We start from the raw sequence: 23,395 nt of genomic DNA, 5'->3' as shown, positions 1-23,395 counted from the left end.
CTTAGACTCATTAGTTGTGCAAACTTGGTTTTGTTGGCTTGCATGCAGAGACTGCAGGTTCCCAGAACCAAGGGGTTGTGAAGGGCAAATCTGTGTTCTTCGGCCTTTTCACGCCTGCAGACCATCACCTGTCGTGCATAGTGGTCCACGGACTGGCACATGTAACCGCTGTCTAGACTAGTGGGTTTCAATCTTTTTGTACTTGCAGACCAGCACCATCCACAGGTTAATGGTTGACTGCCACAGAGCAGCATTTCTCAACCAGGGGCTCTATGAACCCCTGAGGACCCCCAGGATATTTCAAGGGGGCGGGGCATAGGTGAAAACACATAAATGGGGGTGATGATGTAAGACTAGGTGGTCAACCAGTAGGACAGGGGGACACCAAAGTGAAATGAGGTCAGAGGGGGCTATGGTTGGAACAAGGTTAAGTGACACTGCCATAGACTCCTCCAGAGAGTCTGTTCATTCTCAAATTTGGTCCTACTGAGTCAGTACATTCTCAAACATACCTTTTCATCTTTTTCTCTTAATGTTCTTCTTGTAGAGGACTTCCACAACCCTGTGTCTGAGAATTTGAATGAAGAGCTACCATCACCATGCAATTGTTCAGTTTAATGCTCTAGCAGGTATGAAGGTTAGAGAAGAGAGTAAGAGAAAAAGCGGCATTGGGCAGAGTTATATGAGAACATCAGTCATATTATATAGACTTTTCATTTGCAAGCTACCTCAATTACTTGATTTTTGATCTAACATTCAAAAACCATCAATATTATAAACCGGGAGTACTTCTGACATTTTTTAGGCAGTATGAAATTTGAGAATGATTTTTTATAATAATTTTCCATGCAAAACCATATACAGAGAATAAAATATTGTATTAATACTTATAGACCATTAATAGGTTACAAGCAGACTAAAGGCTTGCTCCTAAACCAGTTATAATGTTAGAGGAAAGTAGGGGGAAAAAAAGTAGCAAGGGGTTCTTAAAAAGAGTGGAGCAATTCCAGTTTGAAAATAATCTTAATATAATGAAAGATAAACTATTTCCCATTAGGCACGTGGTCTTATTCATGTGGTAGAATAAAACATTCAGTGGTAGAAAAAAATAGAATTAAAATCCAAAGCACACCTTAATATTGAATCTGTGATTTTATTTCTCCACTAAATACCCTACTGCTTGATGCCTTTAGAGCCAAAGCTATCTTTAAAAGAATACTAAAGCTCCAGATTTGCTTTGCCTCTGGGTGATATTTAGCATATCATTAGTTTGAAAAGCAACATAAGGTAGATTAGTCTCTCTTATCCAGTGTTTCTCAAGCAGGGATAGCTTTGCCTCCCTGGGGACACTTGGCAATGTCTGAAGAGAATCGGGTGTTATAACTGGGGGATGCTGCTGGCATCTAGTGGGTAGAGAGGTGAGGGATGCTGATAAACAGCCTGCAAAGATCTCCCAGCTCAGAACTCAGAACGCCAGTGGTGCTGAGGTTAAAAAATCTGGGTTTGGTCACATTATTTCTATTAAAAATATCACCATATTTTTAAGAATCATCATTCTAGGGCCACAGAGATAGAACTGGGGTTATTGCGCTTACCTGGCATGCCGCCAACCCCAGTTTGAGTCCCCAGCACCACACATGGTCCCCTGAGCACTTCCAGACGTCACTTCGGAGCATAGAGCCAGAAATAACCCCTCAAAAGCATCATTGGATGTAGCCCCCCCCCCCAAGTAAAAACAAAGAAAAAGAATCACAGTTCAAATGTTGGCTTCCTCATCAATCTCTCAAATTTCTCAACATTTTGTTTTACCAGATAGTTGTGGCAGTAGTCCTACTGTACCGTTTTTCTTTTCCATTGACTGTGGTACAATAAGCGTAATCACTTAACGTTTTTTAAATTAGAGTAAATAATATCACTATTAGAGTACATATATGATAAACCAAGCTTGTATTTTTTTGACTAGAAGCCAGTAAATGTAACAGTTTGAAATAGCATCAGCAACAGCATGCACATTCAGTTTTCACGGTTTTGGACAATTGGCAATCTCATATTTATTTTACAGGATTATGGTATTTTGACAATTTTTGTGGTGAAAATATTGCTATTATGCTTTCCCTGGGCAAATAATTTAGCTTCCCTGTACTTCTTTTTTTATCATAAAAATGTATATTGAGTTAGAGTATTCTTGCTGTAGTTCTACTAAATATTTTTGTTGCACTGTGATTCAGTAAGATAGAGGTGATATTTATTCCTCATAAATATTCAAATATGTAATTTATTAATCAATTTGTAGTTGAGACAGTCAGCATTATCAGAGTATGACCATTATCACTTACGTCTTGAAGATGAGCATTACAAAACATGGTGACATGTTCTGAATGCGGGGTGGAAATTGTTCAATGGGATTTCTTTTTCCACTTTGTGAAAAATGGAAGTTTCTGCATTTGTTTAAGCTTAAATAAAAATTTAGTCCTTGGTCAACCAGTCTTATTTGATTCTGTCAGGTCAAGACAAAAGATCACTTGTCCATTCTTGACATTCAAATGAGGTTTAATATGAAAGGCTTTGTTTTGGAACCTGGTAAATACCATACATTAAAACTTTAGTATCCTTTGTTATCAGGACTATAGGAAACTACTTTTGTATTAAATTAGACTCTGGAAAGCTAGGCATTGCTTTCACATGCTAATAGATGGAATTTAAATTGGTATTTATTTTTAATCAGTTGCCTAGTACTAAAATAAATTTGGATACCAGCAGCTCATAATAGTTAATAGCCTGTATAAATGGGTCCCAAGACACCTGTTCCTTTATTGTTAATGAAGCCCTGTTTTATGTGCAGGAAGACAAGAGTTCCTGTTGATTCTCTGTCCTAGCACATCTCCCTGTCTCCTGTGTGCATATTTAAATAACATTAAGAAATGTTGTTTCCTCTTGTTTTCTGTCATCTCTAGAATTCTGCCAGACATGCTTACTCTCTTTAATAGGTTCTTTCTTCCCAAATGCATTACGGCGATATATTTTCCTGTTTTGTGTGTTTTGGATACTTTTTAGAATTAAACCCCAATCATGTTGTTATGAGGACTTATTGTGAAATTATGAGTTAATAGCATCAGATACACAAATAGCTAAATAAAGTTTCTCGAGGAAGGAATAAAATGATTTGTGGAAATTCTAGTCGCTTGTGGAAATGTGAAAACAAGTAAATGAAAATGTAGAAATCAATTCCAAAGGCCCCATTTTTTTATCTCTGAGACTATTGAACTCTTCTCCTTAATGCCCAATGCTGACAATTTGAAGGATTTAAAATATTTTATTTCCTGTTACTATTTCATATCATGCAAAATATCTTTGAGATTCTCAAAAATAATTGGAAAGAAAAGGAGTCATATACAGAAATAACTATCATTGCAATCTATCATTTTACCTCTACACGGTAGTTTTGCTTAAAATAACATTTGTGATCTATGGAGCACATATCTGCTGTTTTTAGGGAACAGTTTGAATAGATTTTAAAACAACTTTTGTTTATTTGGTAATCACACCTGAGACTGCTCAGGGCTTACTGCTTCGCCTATATTCAGAGTCACTCCTGGCAAGGTTCAGGAAACCATATGCCATGGGAGGGATTAAACCAGGGTCACCTCTGTGCAAGGCAAGCTCTCTTCACACTGTACTATCTCTCCAGTCCCTAAAATATTTTATTTGTGTGTGCTCAGCTGATGGAGGTAGGTGGTGTCCTACCATTTCCTTCTCCAAATGCCTGTATTTTCATTAACATCAGTGATACTGTGAACGTCCTTCTTGGAAAACAGAACATGATGACTATGAAGTAAGAAGCGAGCATTACCCTGCTGATTACTGAAATCAGTTCTTCAGAATAATTGCTAACTGAACTGAAAACCCAGAAAGCATTATTTGTGACTGTTCAAGGTGGAAAATGCACCAGAAACAGCTTGAACACTGAGTGCATCCCCAAAGAAGCGAAAATATCTCCACTCTTTGCAAGTCTTCCTAATAATGATCATCTTTACAGTAAACGTAGCTCTCTGGAGTAGTTCAGAAGCAAGTTCTTTCACATTTCAGACTGTTATTTTTTTTTCTAACTCTGGGTTTATGCTTTTTGGGTGCAGTCTTGCACCTCTCTAATAAAATGAATGCTAAATTGTGTGCTGTGAAAATGAGAGTGTCCATTTGAGATCTCTTCCTCATTCAGGAAAAGAGAAATGTGATTCACAGTCTCTGGTGGTTTGTTTGTTTGTTTGTTTTGTTTTGTTTTTTTGTATGCCACCTGAACATTAATATCACACTGAGGAGCTTCGGTTTTTTGTTTGCGTTTCTTTGTTTTGGGGTGTGCTTTTTTTTTAAGATTCTTTTTTTTTTTTTTTGCTTTTTGGGTCACACCTGGCAATGCACAGGGGTTATCTCCTGGCTTTGCACTCAGGAATTAATCCTGGCGGTGCTCAGGGGACCATAGGGGATGCTGGGAATTAAACCTGGGTCAGCAGTGTGCAGGGCAAACACCCTACCCGCTGTACTATTGCTCCAGCCCCTTTTAAGATTCTTATGCCTGGACCCCCATCCTGGAGTTTTGCCTAAATTGGCATTTGTTAGGATGTGGGTTGTTTTCTGTTTCAAGCTCCACAGGTGATTCTGTTTATTCGATGGAATTGAAAATCATTCTTAGAAATTAAATAAAGTATGGCCTGTCCGTTGCTCATTACAAACGCTGTGAGTGCCTTGAAATAGGCATCACCCCTCTGAAAAGGTCTTCAGACCCATGATCACTCAGGTGTGCATCACTGGTGCTACATAGACACATTGGTAGGTGAATGAGGGTGTTGGAATCTCTCTAGTCTCATATGAGAAAGAACTCTCTTTTCTAGGTTCTCCAGGTTTAACTGATTTTTTAAAATTCTCTTATGGCATCAGTTTTTAGTAGACTGGAGTTGACTGTAGCTCAGCCAAGTACATAATTTAAAAGAATTTTCTCATTTTTGAATCAAGTATAAATCTAGGACAGTCTCTGCCAGTCCAAGAATGTTTTCATTCAAATTTTTCTTTCAATAGAATCATGATATACCTTACATCATCCACATTCACTCCTGTCATGAATATGCATCCCCCTTTATTCCATATTCTCAGCAAAAATCATATTATAATAGTGAAATATCTTGCTTCCAAGGAGTTTGCTTTGACATGGAGACCATAGGAAGAATTTATGAGTGATAAAAATCAGAGAATGTAGGCGTCAGGAAATGAAAGGGAGAATGTAGAATGGGTACCATTTACCACCAAATGTTTTGTAAGTGTAGTCAGAATGGCTATTTATAGCATTGGAAGTAGTAAATGTTACCCCAAGTTCTTTGGTTTCTTTTTGGGGGTTTTCAGTTTTTTTGTTTTTTAAGGTGGGCGTTCTTCCTTTCTCTTGAAAAATACAACTAGCCTTCAAGCTGGGCCCGCCCGGTAGGTTCCAGGGCCTCTGAAGAGGCAGGTTTGTGCCCAACCCCTTCCCACTGACTGACTTCCACCCAGATACAGAATCACTGTCTCAAATCTGTGGAGAATTAGTGCAGAAATTGGCTGTTCAAACTTTTACTGCCAGCCTATTCACATTTAGAGTTTCTTGGCTTATTTTCATTTTCTAGCAAATAGTAACTCAGCAAATGAGACAGTTAAAACCAGTGGAATTCAGAACACCTGCATTTTTGAAAACCACCACTGTATACATGGAAAGGCATCTGATTTTTAAACAAGAGTTTTGTCCTTTGCAGTACGATATATCACTTTTGGTTAAGAAACTCCATGTGCATCATCATTTCTCATTTGTTCTTTTAATCAAAGATGGTAAAAGGATTTATTTACAGACGCAACCCCACCTTCCAGCTCGATCCATTATTTTCTGCTCATCAGCTTCATAGTTGTGGTGATATGCCCTGCATGGCAAGCGCTGAGAAAACATTTGTACAAAGTCTCGCCAAGGAAGACTGTTGACTCTTTGGAGTATAGTGACTTCACTGTTCAAGATTTTCGTGTGTTTATTAAAAAGGAAAATAAATCAACCCAGATACTAGTTACATTTGTCTAAATGACTAAATCTTGTGGTTAGTATATTAAATTTATTAAATAGTTCAAATGTATTCAATTCAACATTACAGTAGTTTTATTGATATGCTGGCAGAGAAACAAACATGACCGCTCTTTACCATCTGTTTATAATGCTATATAAAGAAGACCATGTTGGTTGCCATGGAAACTACATTTCCAAAACCACTGAGTGTTTGCTTAAATTCTCCAACCTTTTAAAGTCATAAGCTTTTTCCTAAGAGAAGGAATTTTTAAAAATACATTAAAATTTTTTCCAGTATTTTTCTCAAAGTTATTTCTCTGTAAAATTCATTTATCATTTTAAGATTGGTATTTTTGCCTCAGAATTTCATGAATTAAAAAGGGGGACTCTTCATTTGAGAATGTAGCACTTTTAAGAATTGAAGGGGAAAATTTAATACAATTTTATTGAGGGGGCTGCTTGCCTTTTTCATAAGTAAAGGTTTTGTGTCTTCAGAAAAACTTTATTTCGGTAGCAATAAAAAAGAGTTCTGAGGAAGTAACAAATATCATATGATGATCCTGGGAAGGAAAAGCAGATTTTATGTAATTACAATGACTAATCTTATTTAGTTATTGTCAGATTAACTAATTTGAGAAAAATTACAGCAGTGTAGTACTTGACTTTCCACAGAATGGTCTGGCTTTCAAAAGTGGGGCTATTACTTTGTTTTAATAATTGTAAATAAAATCTCTTGGCATTCCTGGGAATCCTGCCTGCAGAAGAAAAAAGCAAAATACATGTTTAACTGTTTTTCTTGCTTTGTAAATGAAAAATCCAGAGCTAGTTTTTTTCGAAACCTAGATGATGATGACTGCATATATCTACATTTTGTTTGTATAAATGTGGTGTTTCTGTATGATCAAAAAAGCTTTTTAACCAATTTTTTAAAAAAAACTTTATATTTTTCACTGTTTTAATAATCATTATTGATGTTTTTACATGAGGGCAGGTAAAATGGGATTCCTTTTGTTACAGCTTTCACTAAGACTAAAAATCATCAGCTAAATGGAAAAGAGTAGTAATACTGAAAATGATAATAACGAGTACATACTGACAACAGTTCTGCCAGGGAGCAGCCTTACCATTTTCCTTTTTGAGTATATTTAACTTTATAATCCTCCAATGAAGTGAATCCTAAGTACTTAGAGTACACTAGCTAAGTCAGGGCTTCTCACCCTTGACACTGTTGACTTGCTGGGATGATGGTTCTTTGTTGTGGAAGACTATCAGGCCGTATTACAGGGCTCTCATCAGCAACCCTGGCACCTAGTTGCCAATAGCATAACCCCAGGCTCCTACAACCAAAAAATATCTCTAGACATTGCCGAAGTCCCTAGGGGGTGGTAAAATCTCCCTCAAGCTAAGAACTGCTACTCTAGGTTAATATGGTTGTGATGTGTTTAGGGGCCACATCAGAGGTGCCCAAGGACCTGGGTCTATACCCATGGGTACTCATAGCCACACAGTGCTATTCCTAGGGTCTCCCACATGCAAGGCATTTGCTTTACAACTTGAGCTACATCCTTGGCCCTTGCAGTTTCCTATTTTTTTTTTCTTGATAAAAATAGTTTATAAACCACATCCTGCTAGTCACATGCTTTCTCCCACTGCCACCATCATTTCTAATACCAGGCCCTCTCTCATTTAGTGATTGGTCTGAGTCGTGTAAGCAGAATCGTGTATTATGAGCATCAGTTTTAGCCAAGAATTTGAAATTTTTTTCTTTTCAAAGTTTTTCTGCATAATGAAACAAGCATAATAATTATTGCAAGTGCCACTAAAATGACATCGTTGTAAGAGGGAATTTTTGATAATAGAATTTTAGAATCTCTTACTGTTTCCTATGTTAAAATGAAAGGAAACCCTTATTTCCACGTATTTAACGGTAGATGCCCAAACAAAGTTATTCTGTTTGGTTTCGCTATTGATTCCTCATGTAGGAAGAGTGAGTACAGCTAACTTTATGGGAATCTTTCCTGTGAACTGCATGAATTAGAAGACAGCTACGGGCACTTTCAAGCCCGTGTTCTTCCTTGAACACCTCTATGTGTGTCTGCCTCCATCTGTGTCTGTCTCTGTGTCTGTCTGTCTCTCTTTCTCTGTCTCTCTGTCTGTCTGTGTGTCTCTCTCTGTGTCTCTGTCTCTCTCTCTCTCCTATCTCTTTATGTACCTCCATTCTGCAGAACACTGTGCACTCTCTTGAACACAAACATGCATTTCTTTTTTTCTCTACCCTCACATCTTTCTAAGTTCATTCAATAAAATACTCTCTTACTTGACTAAAAAGAAAAGTTAGAAGATAGCAATAGAGCAATGGACACAGAGCAGCCTAGTGCCAACCACAGTGTTTTCAGCATTTACCAGTATTACTGCTGTGACACTGCCTTCTGCTCTCTTTTCCCTTTCATTTTTTTATTGATTGATTGGTATAGGGTTCATATCCAGTGGTGCTCAGGGATCACACTCCTTGTGGTGCTTAAGGGATTATATCCGGTGCCAGAGATCAAAGCCCAGTCAGTCTGTCTTAACTGGCTGTTCTCTCTCTCTCTCTCTCTCTCTCTCTCTCTCTCTCTCTCTCTCTCTCTGACCCCTTCTTCCTTTTAAAATATTTTTCCTTGCTTGGGGGTCACACCTGGCTATGTTCAGAGCTTACTCTTGGCTGTGTGCTCAGGGATTACTCCTGGTGAGTCTTAGAGGACCATATGTGGTGGCAGGGATAGACAAGTGCCCTACCTGCTGTACTATCACTCCAGCCCCTCTTTTTCCTTTTTAAAAATGAAATAGTTCAGATGAACTAGGGGGAAATACAGCTATTAGAGTGAGAACAGAAAGCGCCCATAGAGGGAGGCCTCCATCACCACGTCCTTGGGTCCTTGCATAGAACCCCCAGCCTGCCAGTGGAACCCCCAGACCCTCTGAGCACCACTTGGGAGCCCCCCTCCACCTCCAGTCTTCACATACAGATTTCCCATAATATTTGGATATATTCCTAGAAATAAAAACACCGAACATGGATAAATCATTTCTTTTATCTGTGTAGCCCTTCCATCAACTCTTTCCTTGGAGAAAGTCACATCCTGTCCAGTTTTAAGGAGAGGACCTGGGGAGGCCAGCAGAGTCCCATGACAGTCCTTGGAGAGCAAGAATGCCGTTGGCTGGCAGGCAGGCGCGACTGGCAGAGTATGCCAGGGGCAGGCGCAGGGCCACATGCCACATGCTGGATCCACATGGGTCCTCACGCCAGGGTAGGACTCTTGGGCGGTGCTGTAGACCCGGGTCGCTCCTGCCACTGGGTGGGTTTGTTGTTGCTGAGTTGTGGTTTTTGACCTGGACAGTGCTTTCACTGCACTGCAGACTTTTCTCAGTCTCCGCCTGAATGGGAGCTATTCAAGGCTTCCCATCACCCCGTGTTTAATGGACCGCAAATCCTCTGGCTTGGGGCACTTGCCTGTAAGGAGAAGGCTGCCCCCAACTGCTTGTCTAGCTCTCTCTACCCCAGACCTGTAATCAAGAGACATTTCAAGGAAGCGCTTAGGAGAAATAAACTTTAGATTTTTTCCCCCTACATCTCTTACTTATAAGGACTTTTTAAAACCCTAATTCCAAGCCATCATTCCTTTTTTCCCTCTGTGTTTTAATACTGCTATGATCATTATTCCTCTAGGTTGAGTGCATATGAGCGTTAGAGGCAGACATCTGAATTGATCCCCAGGCTTCACACTTACTGGCTATATAATTTAGGGCAGTTTACCTTATTAATTCATTCCACAAGTACGTATTGGATATATGTATCTGCCAGACACCATCTGAGCTCTGGGTATTATTATGGACAAATAAATATGCTGTATCATGGTTACATTTTAATCAAAGGCAAGTGATAACTAATGCAGACTAATGCAGATATGTGGTGGATGAATGATAATATCAATACGAAGAAATGAACTGTTCTCTTGAGGCTCAGTGTCCTTACCAATCAAATGAGGAAAACTACCTCCTCATCGGATTAGTGTCAGGGTTGGGACGAGTGTCAGGTTAAATGAGCTGGCATCCAGGCAGGCTTGGAGATGGACCAGAGCAGATGCGACAGTCTGCCCCCAGGTTATTTGGTGGCAGTCTGGTAAATGAGACCCTTTTGACCTGCTAGAGCAGAGCGAGTATTGTTATACTCTTAGACTTAAATTGACTGTAATCACCTGTGTATAATTTATTCCTAGTGTCTCTATCTTTGTTCCATCGTTGACCCTCTATTAACTAGTACTATGTAAATGAAACTATGAAAATCATATATTGCAGGGCTGGGAGGAAACTTAAGTAATAGAGCATATGCCTGGCATGTGCATGGCCCTTGAGCTCAATTCCTGGCACTGGCACTACCTAGTCCCCTATAGACCGCTGGGTGAGGCCCCTAATTTTTTAAAAATTGTGCTTTTCTGTTAACACACATAGTTTGAGAAATGCCACTACCAATGTTTCCTTTTCCTTTACTGTCTGTATTGGTAGTTATTTTAAGTGTCTATGGAGCTGTTATTATGGTCTTGGGGTGGTGACTGCTGTTGAGAGCTAATAGGTTCAAAGTTGGACAATTGGACAACCAATCTTAGGATTTTTCCTCTGGTGGAAATTCTTTGTGTGGAAGATGAAGATCAGTGGTCTGTGTCCCGCTATCCATCATTTCTGATTATTCCTTCACCTGGACTCCCATACCTTGATTCCAGTTTCAATTTTGAGCAACAGATGAAGTCTTTAAAAATCTCATGCACTTGAGTTTGGGGCCATTACATTGCAGTGATATAGTTAGAGATTTCGATTGAGACTCATTTCTCCTCTTAAAGTCCCTATCTACTTCAATTTGTGATTCCCTCCAACCCCAGTTTGTCTTGTTTCTCTATAAGGTATTTCATCACATTTTCCCAACTTATTTATCCACACACCCCGCTCCCCCCACACACACCCACTTTCTGTTGTTACTGTCACCGTATCCAGGGTTCACAAACTTGGTTGTGGTGTGATGGAGACCATGCATTTATGCCAGGAATCCCAGTAACAGTGCTGCCAAGACCACACTTGGCATGTGCCACCCTGCAGAGAAATGGCCAGCTCATCATCTCGGCTTGCAAAGTAGACAAACTCTCCCTTTCAGCCACATCCCCTCGAGCCTGTACCTTCTATATTTGTAATGACTTCTCCCATCTGCATACTATATCTTTTACATTAGATTTTAACTTCTTAATAACACATTATGTAAATGTTAGTCGAAAGTCCTCCCTGTCTGTCTCCTCCAACTTTGCCTAACACAGATATTATAAATTTTACACTACTGAACTACCATCACTAGCTGATAAGCCAAGAACTAAATAAATATGAATTCATTACATAGAGACTTATTTTATATTTAAAATATACTTACAGACCAGCTAACTAAAACCACAGAAAACTGACAAAGAGTAACCTGAGGGCGTTTCTCTTGCCTTTGAGTGTTGGTGTCTATCGAAATCATAAGTATGGGAGAAGCACTGAACGTGCAGGGCACACTCGTCCACGTCTGCTTCATTCGTTCTCTGCACGGGTGGACTGCGGTGGCAGGCAGTGTAGTTTATAGCACATTAGCCTCAGCCAGTGTCCCTGCTTGAGTGGTGGTGCGAGGCTTGTGTCTGTGAAGTGTAATAGTGCCTCAAGTCCAACAATACTCACATTTTTTTCTACCCCTTTGCTTCAACACGAAATTGTTTCCTAAAAAATAGTAATAGTAACTATAAATATTCTTTCTATAATACATACTGTGTATAATCTATATATGTAGAAAATATAATATATATTATAGAGAATATATATAATTTTCCCAACTATATAGAATATATATGACTAATTTTTCCAACTACATAGAATATATCTGTGTGTATGTGTACATTGTACACAGGAGTATATATCTATATATGCATACAGGCTATGCATAGAATTTATGTATATAAATATATCATATTGAATATATAATATGTTCTATATATCAATATGATATATAATACATTCTCTCTATATAATATTATAACATAACATATAACATATATCATAATATAGAATGTATATATATATTATATGTTATAGTAACGGGTGTTCTGGGGTTATTCCTGACATGGTACTTGGTGACTGTGGTGTGCACTCCGGCCCTCTGAGCCATCCCTCCAGCCTCCAGATCTTTTTTAATTGGCCTTATTTTACTCCACTTGTATTTTTCAAAATAAACCAGCTACCGTTTGAGGAGGGGAGATCGTCTTGCTGTTTGGGTGGCGTGTTAAGTTCAAGGCATCCATCCTTCATCTTGCTGCAAATTTGATCAATGATGACATTGTTTTCTTTCATTTTACCTAAGTCGTATTTCATTTAGCCATTCATTTCTGGAGAGCCCCTGGCTTGATTTTCACCTGCTTATGCTCTCCCCTTTCTGCTCTCTCTCCTTTTCCTCATTTCCCAGGTGCCTGCTTCCTGCCACCTGCCCGTCAAACCTAATTGCCGCCTGGAGAGGGCTGTGCTGAGGCGGTGCCCCGGCTCCAGTGTCCCTTAGGAATCCCGAGGCCGGTGGAATGTGCATGTGGCCCTGAAGCCATGTCAGTAGCTGCTGCAGCTCCCCAATCCTCAGGGCTGGTTCACCTCAGGCCCGAACATGCTTAAAGTCTCGGGTAGTTTAGTCTTAGGAAAGGAATGACAGGAATAATACAATATGGGTCATTTTGTCAATGGAAATTAACCTCCAGTCTACTGCTCATTTTATATAGAAATTGGTGACATGCAGACTATTTTTAGTTTCCTTCAAATTATAGTGCTTTAAAACAATTTTCATGAGTGTTCATTTTTTTCTCTTTCACAATGGAGCAATATTACTGTCATTGAATTGCTAATTATATATACAGTTGAACATTGCTTCTTTGATAGCATTTAAACTTTGGTCTCATGCCTAAAGCTTAGAGAAATTAAAGGTGAAATACAAGAACCCAAAGACACCCAGTATAAGACTCGAGTGTTCATTTTAGTACAGTAAATTTTTCCTTCAAATGAGAAGAAGCACAGTTGTAATATGATAAGTCACCTGTCTTAAAATTTTTTTGTTATTATAAAGATGTTTTTTCTCCAGATTTAAAGAAAGACAATTCTAAATTATTTTGTTAAATAAATCACCCTTAATCTAAAAATCTATCAGTTAGCACTGTCACTGTTTGGAAATATTATTCTCTGATATTATGATTTTTTTAATCAAAAGATTTTAATCAAACACCAAAAATATAAGAATACTTTTTTTCCTTTTTTTTTTTGGGCATAACTGGCAATGCTCAGAGCTCATGCCTGCCTCTACACACAGTAATTACTCTTGGCAAGCACGGGCGACCAGATGGAATGCCAGGAATCAAACCTGGGATGGCTGCATGCAAGACAAACGCACTACTTGCTATACTAATCAGTTCTGCCATGTAATCTCAACTTTCCATCTGAAACTCCCCTGACTTTCTGTTCAAAGTGAGGGGCCAAAGATAGAGTACAGGCATTAAGGCAATTGTCATGTGTGCGGCCAAAGTCAGTTTGATCCCTAGTATAATATCTACTCCACTGAGCACCACAAAGAGTGATCTCTCAGCACAGAGCCAGGAGTAATCCCTGAGCATTGCTGGGTGTTAGTTACATCCTTCCACTCCCTGCAAAAAACAAAGTGGGGACAGTCTTCTATCACAGACATGGCTGCAGAATCTAACCCAGCCACTTCTAACTGAAGAAACTAGTACATAAGCACTCCTCTAGATTGAAGTTCTCTCAATTTAAGCCTTAAGAAATAGGTTAACAGAATTCTTCTGTATAGTAACTTTTCAGCATAACATAAATCTCAGTGTAATTTTTTTTAATGCATAAGATTTTTTTTTTCCTGGTGGCTGTCACCTTTAAAAAAATTAACTCTGAGGCTGGAGAGAGCTCAGTGGATGGGAACACATACTTTTGCATGCAGGAGGCTACGGTTCAATCTTCAGCACTATATATCCCTGTATCATCAAGAGTGACCCCTACATACAATGGAAATGGCCCAACACCACTACCACCACCACCACCACCACCACCACCACCACTCCATAAATGGATAAATAACATTCACTATGATTCCAGAGAAATAGCACAACAGGTAGGGTGCTTCTCTGCATGCAACCTTCCCGGTTTCAATACCCAGCATTCCATATGGTCAGTCCCCTGAGTCCTACCAGGAATAATTCCTAAACACAGGTTGAGAAGTAAGCCCTGAGCTCTGCCAGGTGTGGCTACCTCTTACGCACGCAGGCAGGCGCGCTCACACACACACACACACACACACACACACACACACACACACACACATTCACTGTGATTCCCGAAAAGAGACTCAGAGATTCAAAAGTAAATGGTTGAATGTAGTAAATGGAAATAGGAAAGAGTAGGAAAGGTGTTTTCTCATCTTTCTTTTTTTGTTGTTGTTGTATTTCTTTTTTGTTTGGTTTTAGAGACCTATTCTGCATTGATTACTCAAAAATGACTAAGCTCTAGACTCAAAGCCCTGTCAAAAAAGTACATGTGAGCTGAAAATTAAATAGTAAGACTGAAAGCCTAGTAAAACTGGGCTTTGAATTCTATAGTATGTCCAAATCTTGGTACTTCCTATACAAGTTGTCTGCTAAGTTGGTAATTTGTATAAACCTCAGTCATTTTTTGCATCCTTGAAGAGCTATTACCTGTTTTCTTGCTTGAATTTGGAGAGGATTAAGGATATGCCTATAAAACAGCTTGTGTCTAAGAAAAGTGTTGTGGTTGTAGTCAATGCCATTGTTATTCCTTTTATTATTCAGTGCATTAACTGCCAAACTGGAGATTTATTGTGTCATAAAGTCCCCGCGGAAAGGACAGCTACTGATCCTAGTCTCTATTCACTATACTTAAATTCCTCTTTTTTTTTTTTAAGAGGAAAAGAAAGTCCTTTTATTTGTATACAAACAGTGTTTCATCCTGTTGCTTACTCAGCCTTGTTTAATCCCCTAAATTTAGGAATCCTGCATAGTTTTCTTTCATTGTTTTGTTCCCATCCTCCTTCCCCCTTCTCTTCCTTTCCCTTCTCTTCCTTCCCTTCTCCTCTCTCTCTCTCTCTCTCTCTCTCTCTCTCTCTCTCTCTCTCTCTCTCTCTCTCTCTTCCCCTCAAAAAATCCATCCATCAGTTCCTACTGCTTCAGCCATCACCTTTGTGAAGATGCTTCCCAGATCTATATCCACCGCATTTCCAGCTGCCTGCTGGGCATCTCCATCTGGAAGTCCAACTTGCCTTCGAAGTTCATGTGTCCAAAACTGAGCTCATTAATTCCCCATTAATACTCCTTCTTCTCCCCAGTCCTCTCTAATGCATCATCACCTCTTTACACAGGTTTGGATCTTCCATTCCGCCTGTGTCTTCCCTTTGCCTCCCCGGCCCTTTCTGATGTCTCTCCCGCCTTGCCTGTTGGCCAGACTAGCTTGCTCTCCATCATTCAGCTTTTCCTTTCCACCCCTGCTGCCACTGCTCAGATGGAGACCCTCATTATCTTCCACCTGGACTCTTGGAAGAAGCTATGCCTGACTAATGCTTCCCTCCTCTCCACTGCGCTCAACAGCATGCCATGGCTAGAGGAGTAGCACTAGGCCCAGAGTGAGTTTATGTCTTCAGCTCTCATGTCCGAACTCCCTCTCTGACCAACCATCCATGCCTTCAGATTGCCTGCAAAGGGAAGTCCCAAGTCTAAGTCCGAATTTGAAGGCCTTGTTGCAGCTTCACTCTTACAGCTGTCTGTTTTTCTGGCCTTATTTGCCTTCCCACGTTTCCCCAAAAGGTAACCCCACAACTCCCAAATTCTTCCTTTCTACCTTCTTACTGCTGCTGAACTTATTTTTCTTCCATTTCCCATATTTCCATTCAAAGAGCCAAGTCCACCCCAACGTCCATTCTCTCAGGGAAATCTGATCACCTTTTAGACCCAGTCTGAATTGTGTCTCTGCTGTGAGGGTTTCCCTCATCAAAAAAAAAAAAAAATCCGTTTCTTCCTTCCTCTGGATACCAACTAGCTTTCTTGGTGGCTCTGACATATTCATCTGCTCCCTGTATTGTTTCTGAACATTTTATGATGTAAGTTAAACCTCATTTCTTTGTGTATTTCTCATGCTTGATCCACCGGGTTGAAGAAATGTTGTTTGAGAGGCTCTATGGAAAGATGCCCCAGCTGCAATATGGGGGGATGGTTAAGATGGAGAGACTAGCTAAACTGTGAGAAGTTAGGATGACATAGCGAGAACTGCAGTTATCTATAGAAACCATCTGTGGGAAGGGAGTAGAGCTCGTTGTACCGGTGTCATCTAGTCAGTTCTCACTTCCATGAAATTACATAGCTATTAGAATAGTTAACTGATTGTTTGTTATTAGTGAATATTATAGATCTAAGGCAGAATTAGATTAAAATTAGAGGAGATCAATTTTTGCCTCTCCCCACCATTAAAATGGATCTTCAGACTTTTCAGAATATTATTTAAAATTTGTGGCAAGGCCTTATTTATTGGCTAACACCTTTGGACTACATAGTATGTGATGTCTGTTAAAATTGAATTGAGGCATTATTTTAGATTTACATATCCAGATTGCCCACCCAGCTGCTCTCGTATTTCTCACTGACTCCTGTGAACATCTTGTAATGGGTCTTCTCATACCTATATTTTCCTTCCTTAAGTGTATCTCCTAATACACTTTTTTTCCCTTCTTCCCTTTATCCAGGTTGTCCCCCCACACTGATGACAGAGGATTGGGCATGTTGGGTTTTTGTTTTTTTGGTGGTGGGGGGTGTGTTAACATTTTTGAATATCAGATTATCTTGCTAACTGCTTCATAAAGTACCATAATGGTTTTGTATTGTTCTTCACAAAGGATTCTTGGATCTTGCTGCGCGTGTTTGACCTGTGTGGTCCAGTCCTGCTTTCCTCTGGCCTCATTTCCCACATTTCCCGCAACAGATGCTCCCAACCTGGCACCTGTTCCTTCTTGAGCTGTTGATCCGCTTCCCTGTTCTCACTCACACCAGAGGTCCTCAAGCTTATCTGGCCTGCCTGTTGCTTAGAAAAACGAAAATTGCTCAGTGTTCCTCTGGAAATACACCTTCTTTAAGCAAATAAGCAAAAAGCATGCCTACCCTGCCCCCACCCACAGTTGCACCCAGGGCTGTGACCACCCCCTTCCATCATCCAGTGCCTCCACACACAGCCCCTCCTCAGGAGAGTGTGGTGGGGAGAGGAGAGGGCAGCACAGTTTCACCCACTTTGGGAAATACCGATAGTGATTCTTCCTTTGGATGGTATCTCTGCCATTCCTTTCTCAGGAAACAGACTTTCCTAGTGCAGTTAATGTCTTTAATAAGAGCTTTCAAGGCACCATCTTTTCCCTCTGCAACAGCATTTGTGACTGTTGTCACTTTCATCTGTGATTCTTTCGTTAGTACCATGTCTACTAGCTTATAAGCTTCACAAGCTCTGTGACTGACTTTGCTCCCTTTTGCATTATCAGCTAACACAGTGCCTGGTGCGTGGAAGGTGCTCTGTCTAGATTTGTTCAGTGAAATGATGTTTTGCTGATATCTGCTAAAAGGGAAAAAGAAAAGGCAATTCTGCTGAACTTTAGTGATAAGGATTACAAGAGGAGAAGTACTGCTTTTATATATGCTACTTTGATGGCAAACTTTCTTCCAGTCTTTATAACTATGGTACTGTAGGTTGTAAAGTACTAGATAAATGCAGGAAAGTGAGGTTATAAGATAGACTGAAGAAGGAACCTCAATGTCAGGCAGTCCCGACTTCTCTCTAATGTTATGTGAGAGCTTGCCTCTTCTTACTTCATCAAGGGTTTGGCATCAACAGCGGTTGCTCTGTTTCTTAATGCCTTCATGGTGAGCCAGCCTCAGTTTGCTGCATTTTCTTGTCTGCCGGGGTTGTGGACAACCTGTCGACAGGAACAGGTTGTCTGTGGACAGGGAGCCCTTTCAGCTGACCACGGTCACATGTCCCTCAAACATTATGTCTCCATCTCTTCCCCTCACTGTGCACTGCCCTGTTGGTTCTGGAAACAGCACTTTCCTCCTTGTTCTGCTCCAAGACTTTACCTGCCTTGGTTTTTCTTTAAAACCCGTTATTCCCCCCACCATCCCCCTCACTACTCTGACTACCTGGGCTGCTTCCTCCACATCCTGAGGTCCCCAGAAGGTCTCTGTCCCCACCCTTCATCCCTAGCTATGTCCTTTGCCCTCTTCTCTGTGCTTTGTTTATCCCTTTAGGAAGTCATGCTACCTTGGTTTGTGGTTTTGATTCATTTATTTTTTATTTTAGGGAGGATGAGGGTGAAGCGGGGTGGGGTGCAGGGCACACCCAGCACACCCAATGGCTACTCCCAGCTCACTGCTAAGGCTTGGCACCTTCTGGTACTTAGGGATTCCTGCCGTGCCAAGGATTCACCCCAGACCTCCTGCATGCAAAGCGTGCGCGCTGACCCCTGAGCTGTCCATCTAACCCGTGTTGTGATATTTAAGCCAGACTGTATTCTCCACAAGAAGAGAGAACACAGCTCGCCTGTGCCCATTGCCCTGCCCTCCCTATCCCTGAGCATTGTGCCTAACATCTAGAAAGCACACATCACATTTTTTTGCTGAATAAACTTGAGAATACCAACTTTACCGTTCTCCAGAAAAACATCTATAGTTTTGTTTTTAAAAAAAACTCCATGTATATATAACAGTATATTGATTTATTGATTTAGTCAGCTAGCTTGTCATGTGTTCTTCCTAAAGAGAGGTACAGACAACAAATCATGGAGTTCTAGGTGAAGTATGACTGGACCATTTAATGCATCTTATCTCAAAGTGTGGTTTGACAACCTGGCAGGCTACCAAATGTAACCTGCCCACACGGCAGAGTCTGGCAAACTCCCCGTGGCATACCCAATATGCCAAATACCAGTAACAATGATGGGTCTCATTCTCCTAACCCTGAAAGAGCCTTGAATATTTCACTTTTTAAAATCTCAGGGCTAGGACGAAGGAGACGTTACTGGTGCCTGCTCGAGGCAATCGACTAACAACAGGATGATCGTGATCGTGATCGTGATCGTGATCTCAAAGTGTAGAATCTTATGGGTGTTTTATGCTCAGGACCAAAATCTCTTATTCCCTTTTGGTTATAAGCTTTTTCTTTTCTTTCTTTTCTTTTTTTTTAAAGCTGTGGACATTATCAATTTATCTTAGCACTTTTATAAAGGGTGTTAATGAAGTGAATTTAAAGAAGTGGTGTTTGAAAACAGTTATTTAATTGACTCAAGCTGTTAATCTGCTCTGGGCTGTTAACTATGGTGAAAATGAATGGTAGTAGGGGTGCATTTCCCACTGCTCTCTGATTGCCATCAGCCAGTCCATTACATTTATTCTCTTGACCTTTTCCCTTAAATGCAGTCTGAAAGTGGCAAGTGTTTTAATGACATCTGATATTTGGGAAGATGGAGAAGAATGGTTTATTAACTTTCATTGTTTGGGGAGGTAGGAAAGGAAACATGGCAGAGGACTGCTCCTGCAGTTAGAGTGCAGATGACTTGGAAAGAGAGTAGAAGAGCAGAAGAAAGAAACTAGGACTTTCTTTCTTGAATCGATGGCCCAAAAAAGTAGTAAGAAATAGAAAGTTTGGTGTAACACGTGCATCACCTAGTTGCCTTTCCAGGACTTCGTGTGTTATATACTTTACGTGTGTGTTCCCCTTTGGACAGTGACAATTCAGAATAGACGTCAACGATTTTATAGAAGAGATGACAGTCACTGATTCACAAATGACTGGGGGATGACAGAAAGAGAACGTGGTGGCAAACTGCACTTAGATAATTTAATTTAGCAGATAGTTTTATTCATTAGGTAAACACATCAGACAGTCTCTCTAGCATAATGATTAAGAGTGTATATAGATTTTAAAGCTATGTGACCCGGGTTCAAATCCTGCCTCTGTCACGGTTCTCCCACACCAGGCATGGCTAAGTTGCTTGATCTCTTTGTGCCTCATTCTATTCATTGGTCAAGTCAGAATAATTGTGATACCTTCCTCTTAGGATCTTTATGACTTCATTAGTTAATATAATAACATGCTTAGAATAGAAAGTGCTCTATATGTGGGGCTGGAGAGGTACTACACATGGTAAGACACTTGCCCCGGTTCAGTCCCTGGCGCACACAGATGGTCCCCTGTGCCCCATCGGGTGTGATCTCTGAGCACAGAGACAGGAGTAAATCCTGTGTACAGTTGTGTGTGGCCCCCAAACAAAAACAAACTCAGGAAAGTATCACCAAGGAAGTCTTCATGACTCAATATGGAGTATAAATGTATTGTCTTTCACGATATTAAAATATATATTGATATTATTCATGAATACTACAATGTACATCCTGATATATAATGCATATCATATGGTATATGAGTATTGCTCTGGATATTAATTTATCATATTTACTTCCTTTTAAAAAATACCATTAAGTTCTTGTGTGAGAACCATTTGCAAGATATTATTTATTTACTTATTTTGGTTTGTGTTTTGATTTGGAGCCATGCCCAGCAGTGTTGAAATGCCAGTTCTGGAATCAAACTCAGGGCTACCATATGCATCATAGCATGTACTCCAACCCTTTATGCTATCTTGCTGACTCTTACTTATTTGGGACTAGGGGTTTGTGGGCTCCCCCGTGGTGGTCCAGGGGCCATACAGTGATAAGAATCAAACTCATCACCTTCCATGGGCAAGTTTTGTGCTCCTCACACTATTACATGACCCTTGCAATACTGTAAGATAATGTATTACTGGAAAGTATTCCTGATCTTAATTATAGTAGAAATTATGTTTGTGGCGGTGCTCCCAAACAGTGCTCAGGGGTCTCAGCAGCCCCTCCTAGCCATTCTCTTCCAACTGGTCTGTATGGTTCAATGCTGGGCCCTGGCATTATGGTGCTGCTCAAGCACAATGGTTCAGGGGGTCTTTGGGAGGTCCAGGAAACATCCACTTCCCACCCACCCCATCCCACCCATCACACATGGTGGTTTGGGGGACGGGGATGGGGTTCTCTATAGTACCAGGAATTGAACTCAGTACTTTGAATATGCAAAGCTCTTAGACTTCTGAGCAATCTCCCCAACCCCTAGAGTAAAATTTATTTTAAAAAAAAGTTTGATCCTCATAGCACAAATAAAACAACAACAAAAATCCAACAATGACATTCTAAGTTTTAGCTTTGGCATATAGGAGGGTAATCAATGTATCACAGTCATCCCGTTGTTTGTCGATTTACTCGAGCAGGTGCCAGTAACATCTCTATTCCTCCCAGCCCTGAGATTTTAGCAGCCTCTTCTTTCTCGTCTTCCCAACGATTGGAGGCTCTTTCAGGGTCAGGGGAATGAGTCCTGTTGTCGTTACTCTTTTTGGCATGTCGACTACTCCACGGGGAGCTTGCCAGGCTCTGCCCGTGCGGACCGGGATATTCTCAGTAGCTTGGCGGGCTCTCTGAGAGGCATATATTTATATGTTTCTCTCTGTGATTTGTTGCCTACTGTCTGAACCCCATCAAATATAGTGTGGTAATTATGGAAAATGAGTAGGAAGTGTCTTATGATGTGTCGTGCCTGGAGCATGGCAGCGGTTGGGTAGTGGATGTCGGCTGCCTACTTTGCATTAATAATATAATGTAAAGGCAGCTCTTTTCTGATTTTTTTTTACTTACCAAGTTAAATTTTGAATAATTTGGATTTGGCTTAATCCTTTCACTCTCTGAGCATCTTACCCGTCAGACTGAAACAATTTTATCTCTCTTATCCCCATCATCACCAATATTGTCACCTCATCCAAGGTATACAATTTATATTTCAGTTGCTACCAGTTATGATTAAGCAAAAACATCAATGCTTTCCTCTTGCTGTGTATCAGCATTAAACAGGTGAGGTGCAATAAAGGGTAGAGACAAGAGGAAAACCTAGAAAGAGGAGGAAGCCAGATCATCCCACTTGACAGTTTGACACTGTCACTATTAAAACTGTCCAGTGGTTCTCTCTGTCGTTTCCTCTATTTCTTCTTCCCCAAACCTGTTTCTTTCCAGAAAGTCCTATTGTTTGATTCTGGAAGTATGGCTGTACTTGTGTGTGATTTCTCACTTGTTTTGACTGAGTATGTGAGAGTATGGTAATCCTCTTTTCTTTATTGTTGGCAGGGGTCTTGTCCAGGATAGCCGAAACAACCTCCAGTTGAGAGGCTTGGTGGTGCTACTTATTTCCAAAGCAGCTGGACCCAGCAGTGTGGATGTTTCATGTCAGAACTATGACATGGTCAGTGGGATCTACTCATGGTAAGAAAAAATTAAGTCTTTTGATGTTGTTCTCAAAATTAAATTTTCTTTTACTGCAAAGGAATCACAAATCACTGTTCATCTCCTTATCATTCAAATATAGATTAAAATATTTGTAGGGGTGAAAATTGATTTTGCAGTTGGAGAGATAGTATAGTGATTAAGGCACTAGCCTTGCATATGGCTGGCCCAGACTTGATCCCTGATACCCCGTATGGTACCCCTGAATCCCATTTGGAGTGATCTCTGAGCACAGAGCCAGGAGTAAGCCCTGAGCACAGCCAGGTGTGGCCCAAAACAAAAACAAAAACAAAACTGATTTCATTGTTCTTTAACAGCGGTGTAATCTTGGTATCTGTATAGCTCTGGTAAATTTTCCCCACATATTAGTTTGTAAATAATTCCTATCTTTGGCATTTCAGATTTTCTATTTATCACTAATTCTCCTCATTTGTCTTTATCTCTATAGAGTCCTCTATGTCACTTAGTCCAGGATTTATGATTCTTAAATGCGAGAGATAACTTCATGGGATATGGCCAGCACTGTGATTGCTAGGTCAAATAGAATTTCAATTCTTAGACGTTTGAGGAGTGTCTGAACCATTTTCCAACGAGGCTGACCCAAGCAGCAGTCCCACCAACAGTGAATGAGAGTTCTTTCTTCTCCAGATCCTCCGGCTGTTCCTGGTTTTGGATTTGGGATATAGGTCATCTATCAGTGTGAGGGATAGCTCTCTGTCATTTTAATTTGAATTTCCCTGATAGTCAGTCATGAGGATGATTTTTTCCTATGCCTGTTGGTCACTTTTATGTCATCTTTGAGAAATTGTCTATTCCTCTCCTCTCCCCATTTTTGGATGAG

The 23,395-nt window shown here is 40.3% G+C and overlaps 1 protein-coding gene across 1 annotated transcript in view; it reads left to right on the top strand.

Annotated features, from left to right (window-relative positions):
* PDSS2 (decaprenyl diphosphate synthase subunit 2) overlaps positions 1–23,395 on the top strand; it is a 306,636-nt gene that overhangs the window by 103,203 nt on the left and 180,038 nt on the right. The window contains exon 2 of the mRNA XM_056125092.1: positions 22,399–22,533. Within this exon, the coding sequence (XP_055981067.1) occupies positions 22,399–22,533 (135 nt within the window). The remainder of the gene's footprint in view (positions 1–22,398; positions 22,534–23,395) is intronic.

The sequence above is a fragment of the Sorex fumeus genome, unplaced genomic scaffold, assembly GCF_029834395.1.
Source record: "Sorex fumeus unplaced genomic scaffold, SorFum_2.1 ptg000054l, whole genome shotgun sequence".
Taxonomy (NCBI): Eukaryota; Metazoa; Chordata; class Mammalia; order Eulipotyphla; family Soricidae; genus Sorex; species Sorex fumeus.
The sequence above is the reverse complement of the archived record's forward strand: the minus strand, read 5'-3'. Positions and strand labels throughout refer to the sequence as shown.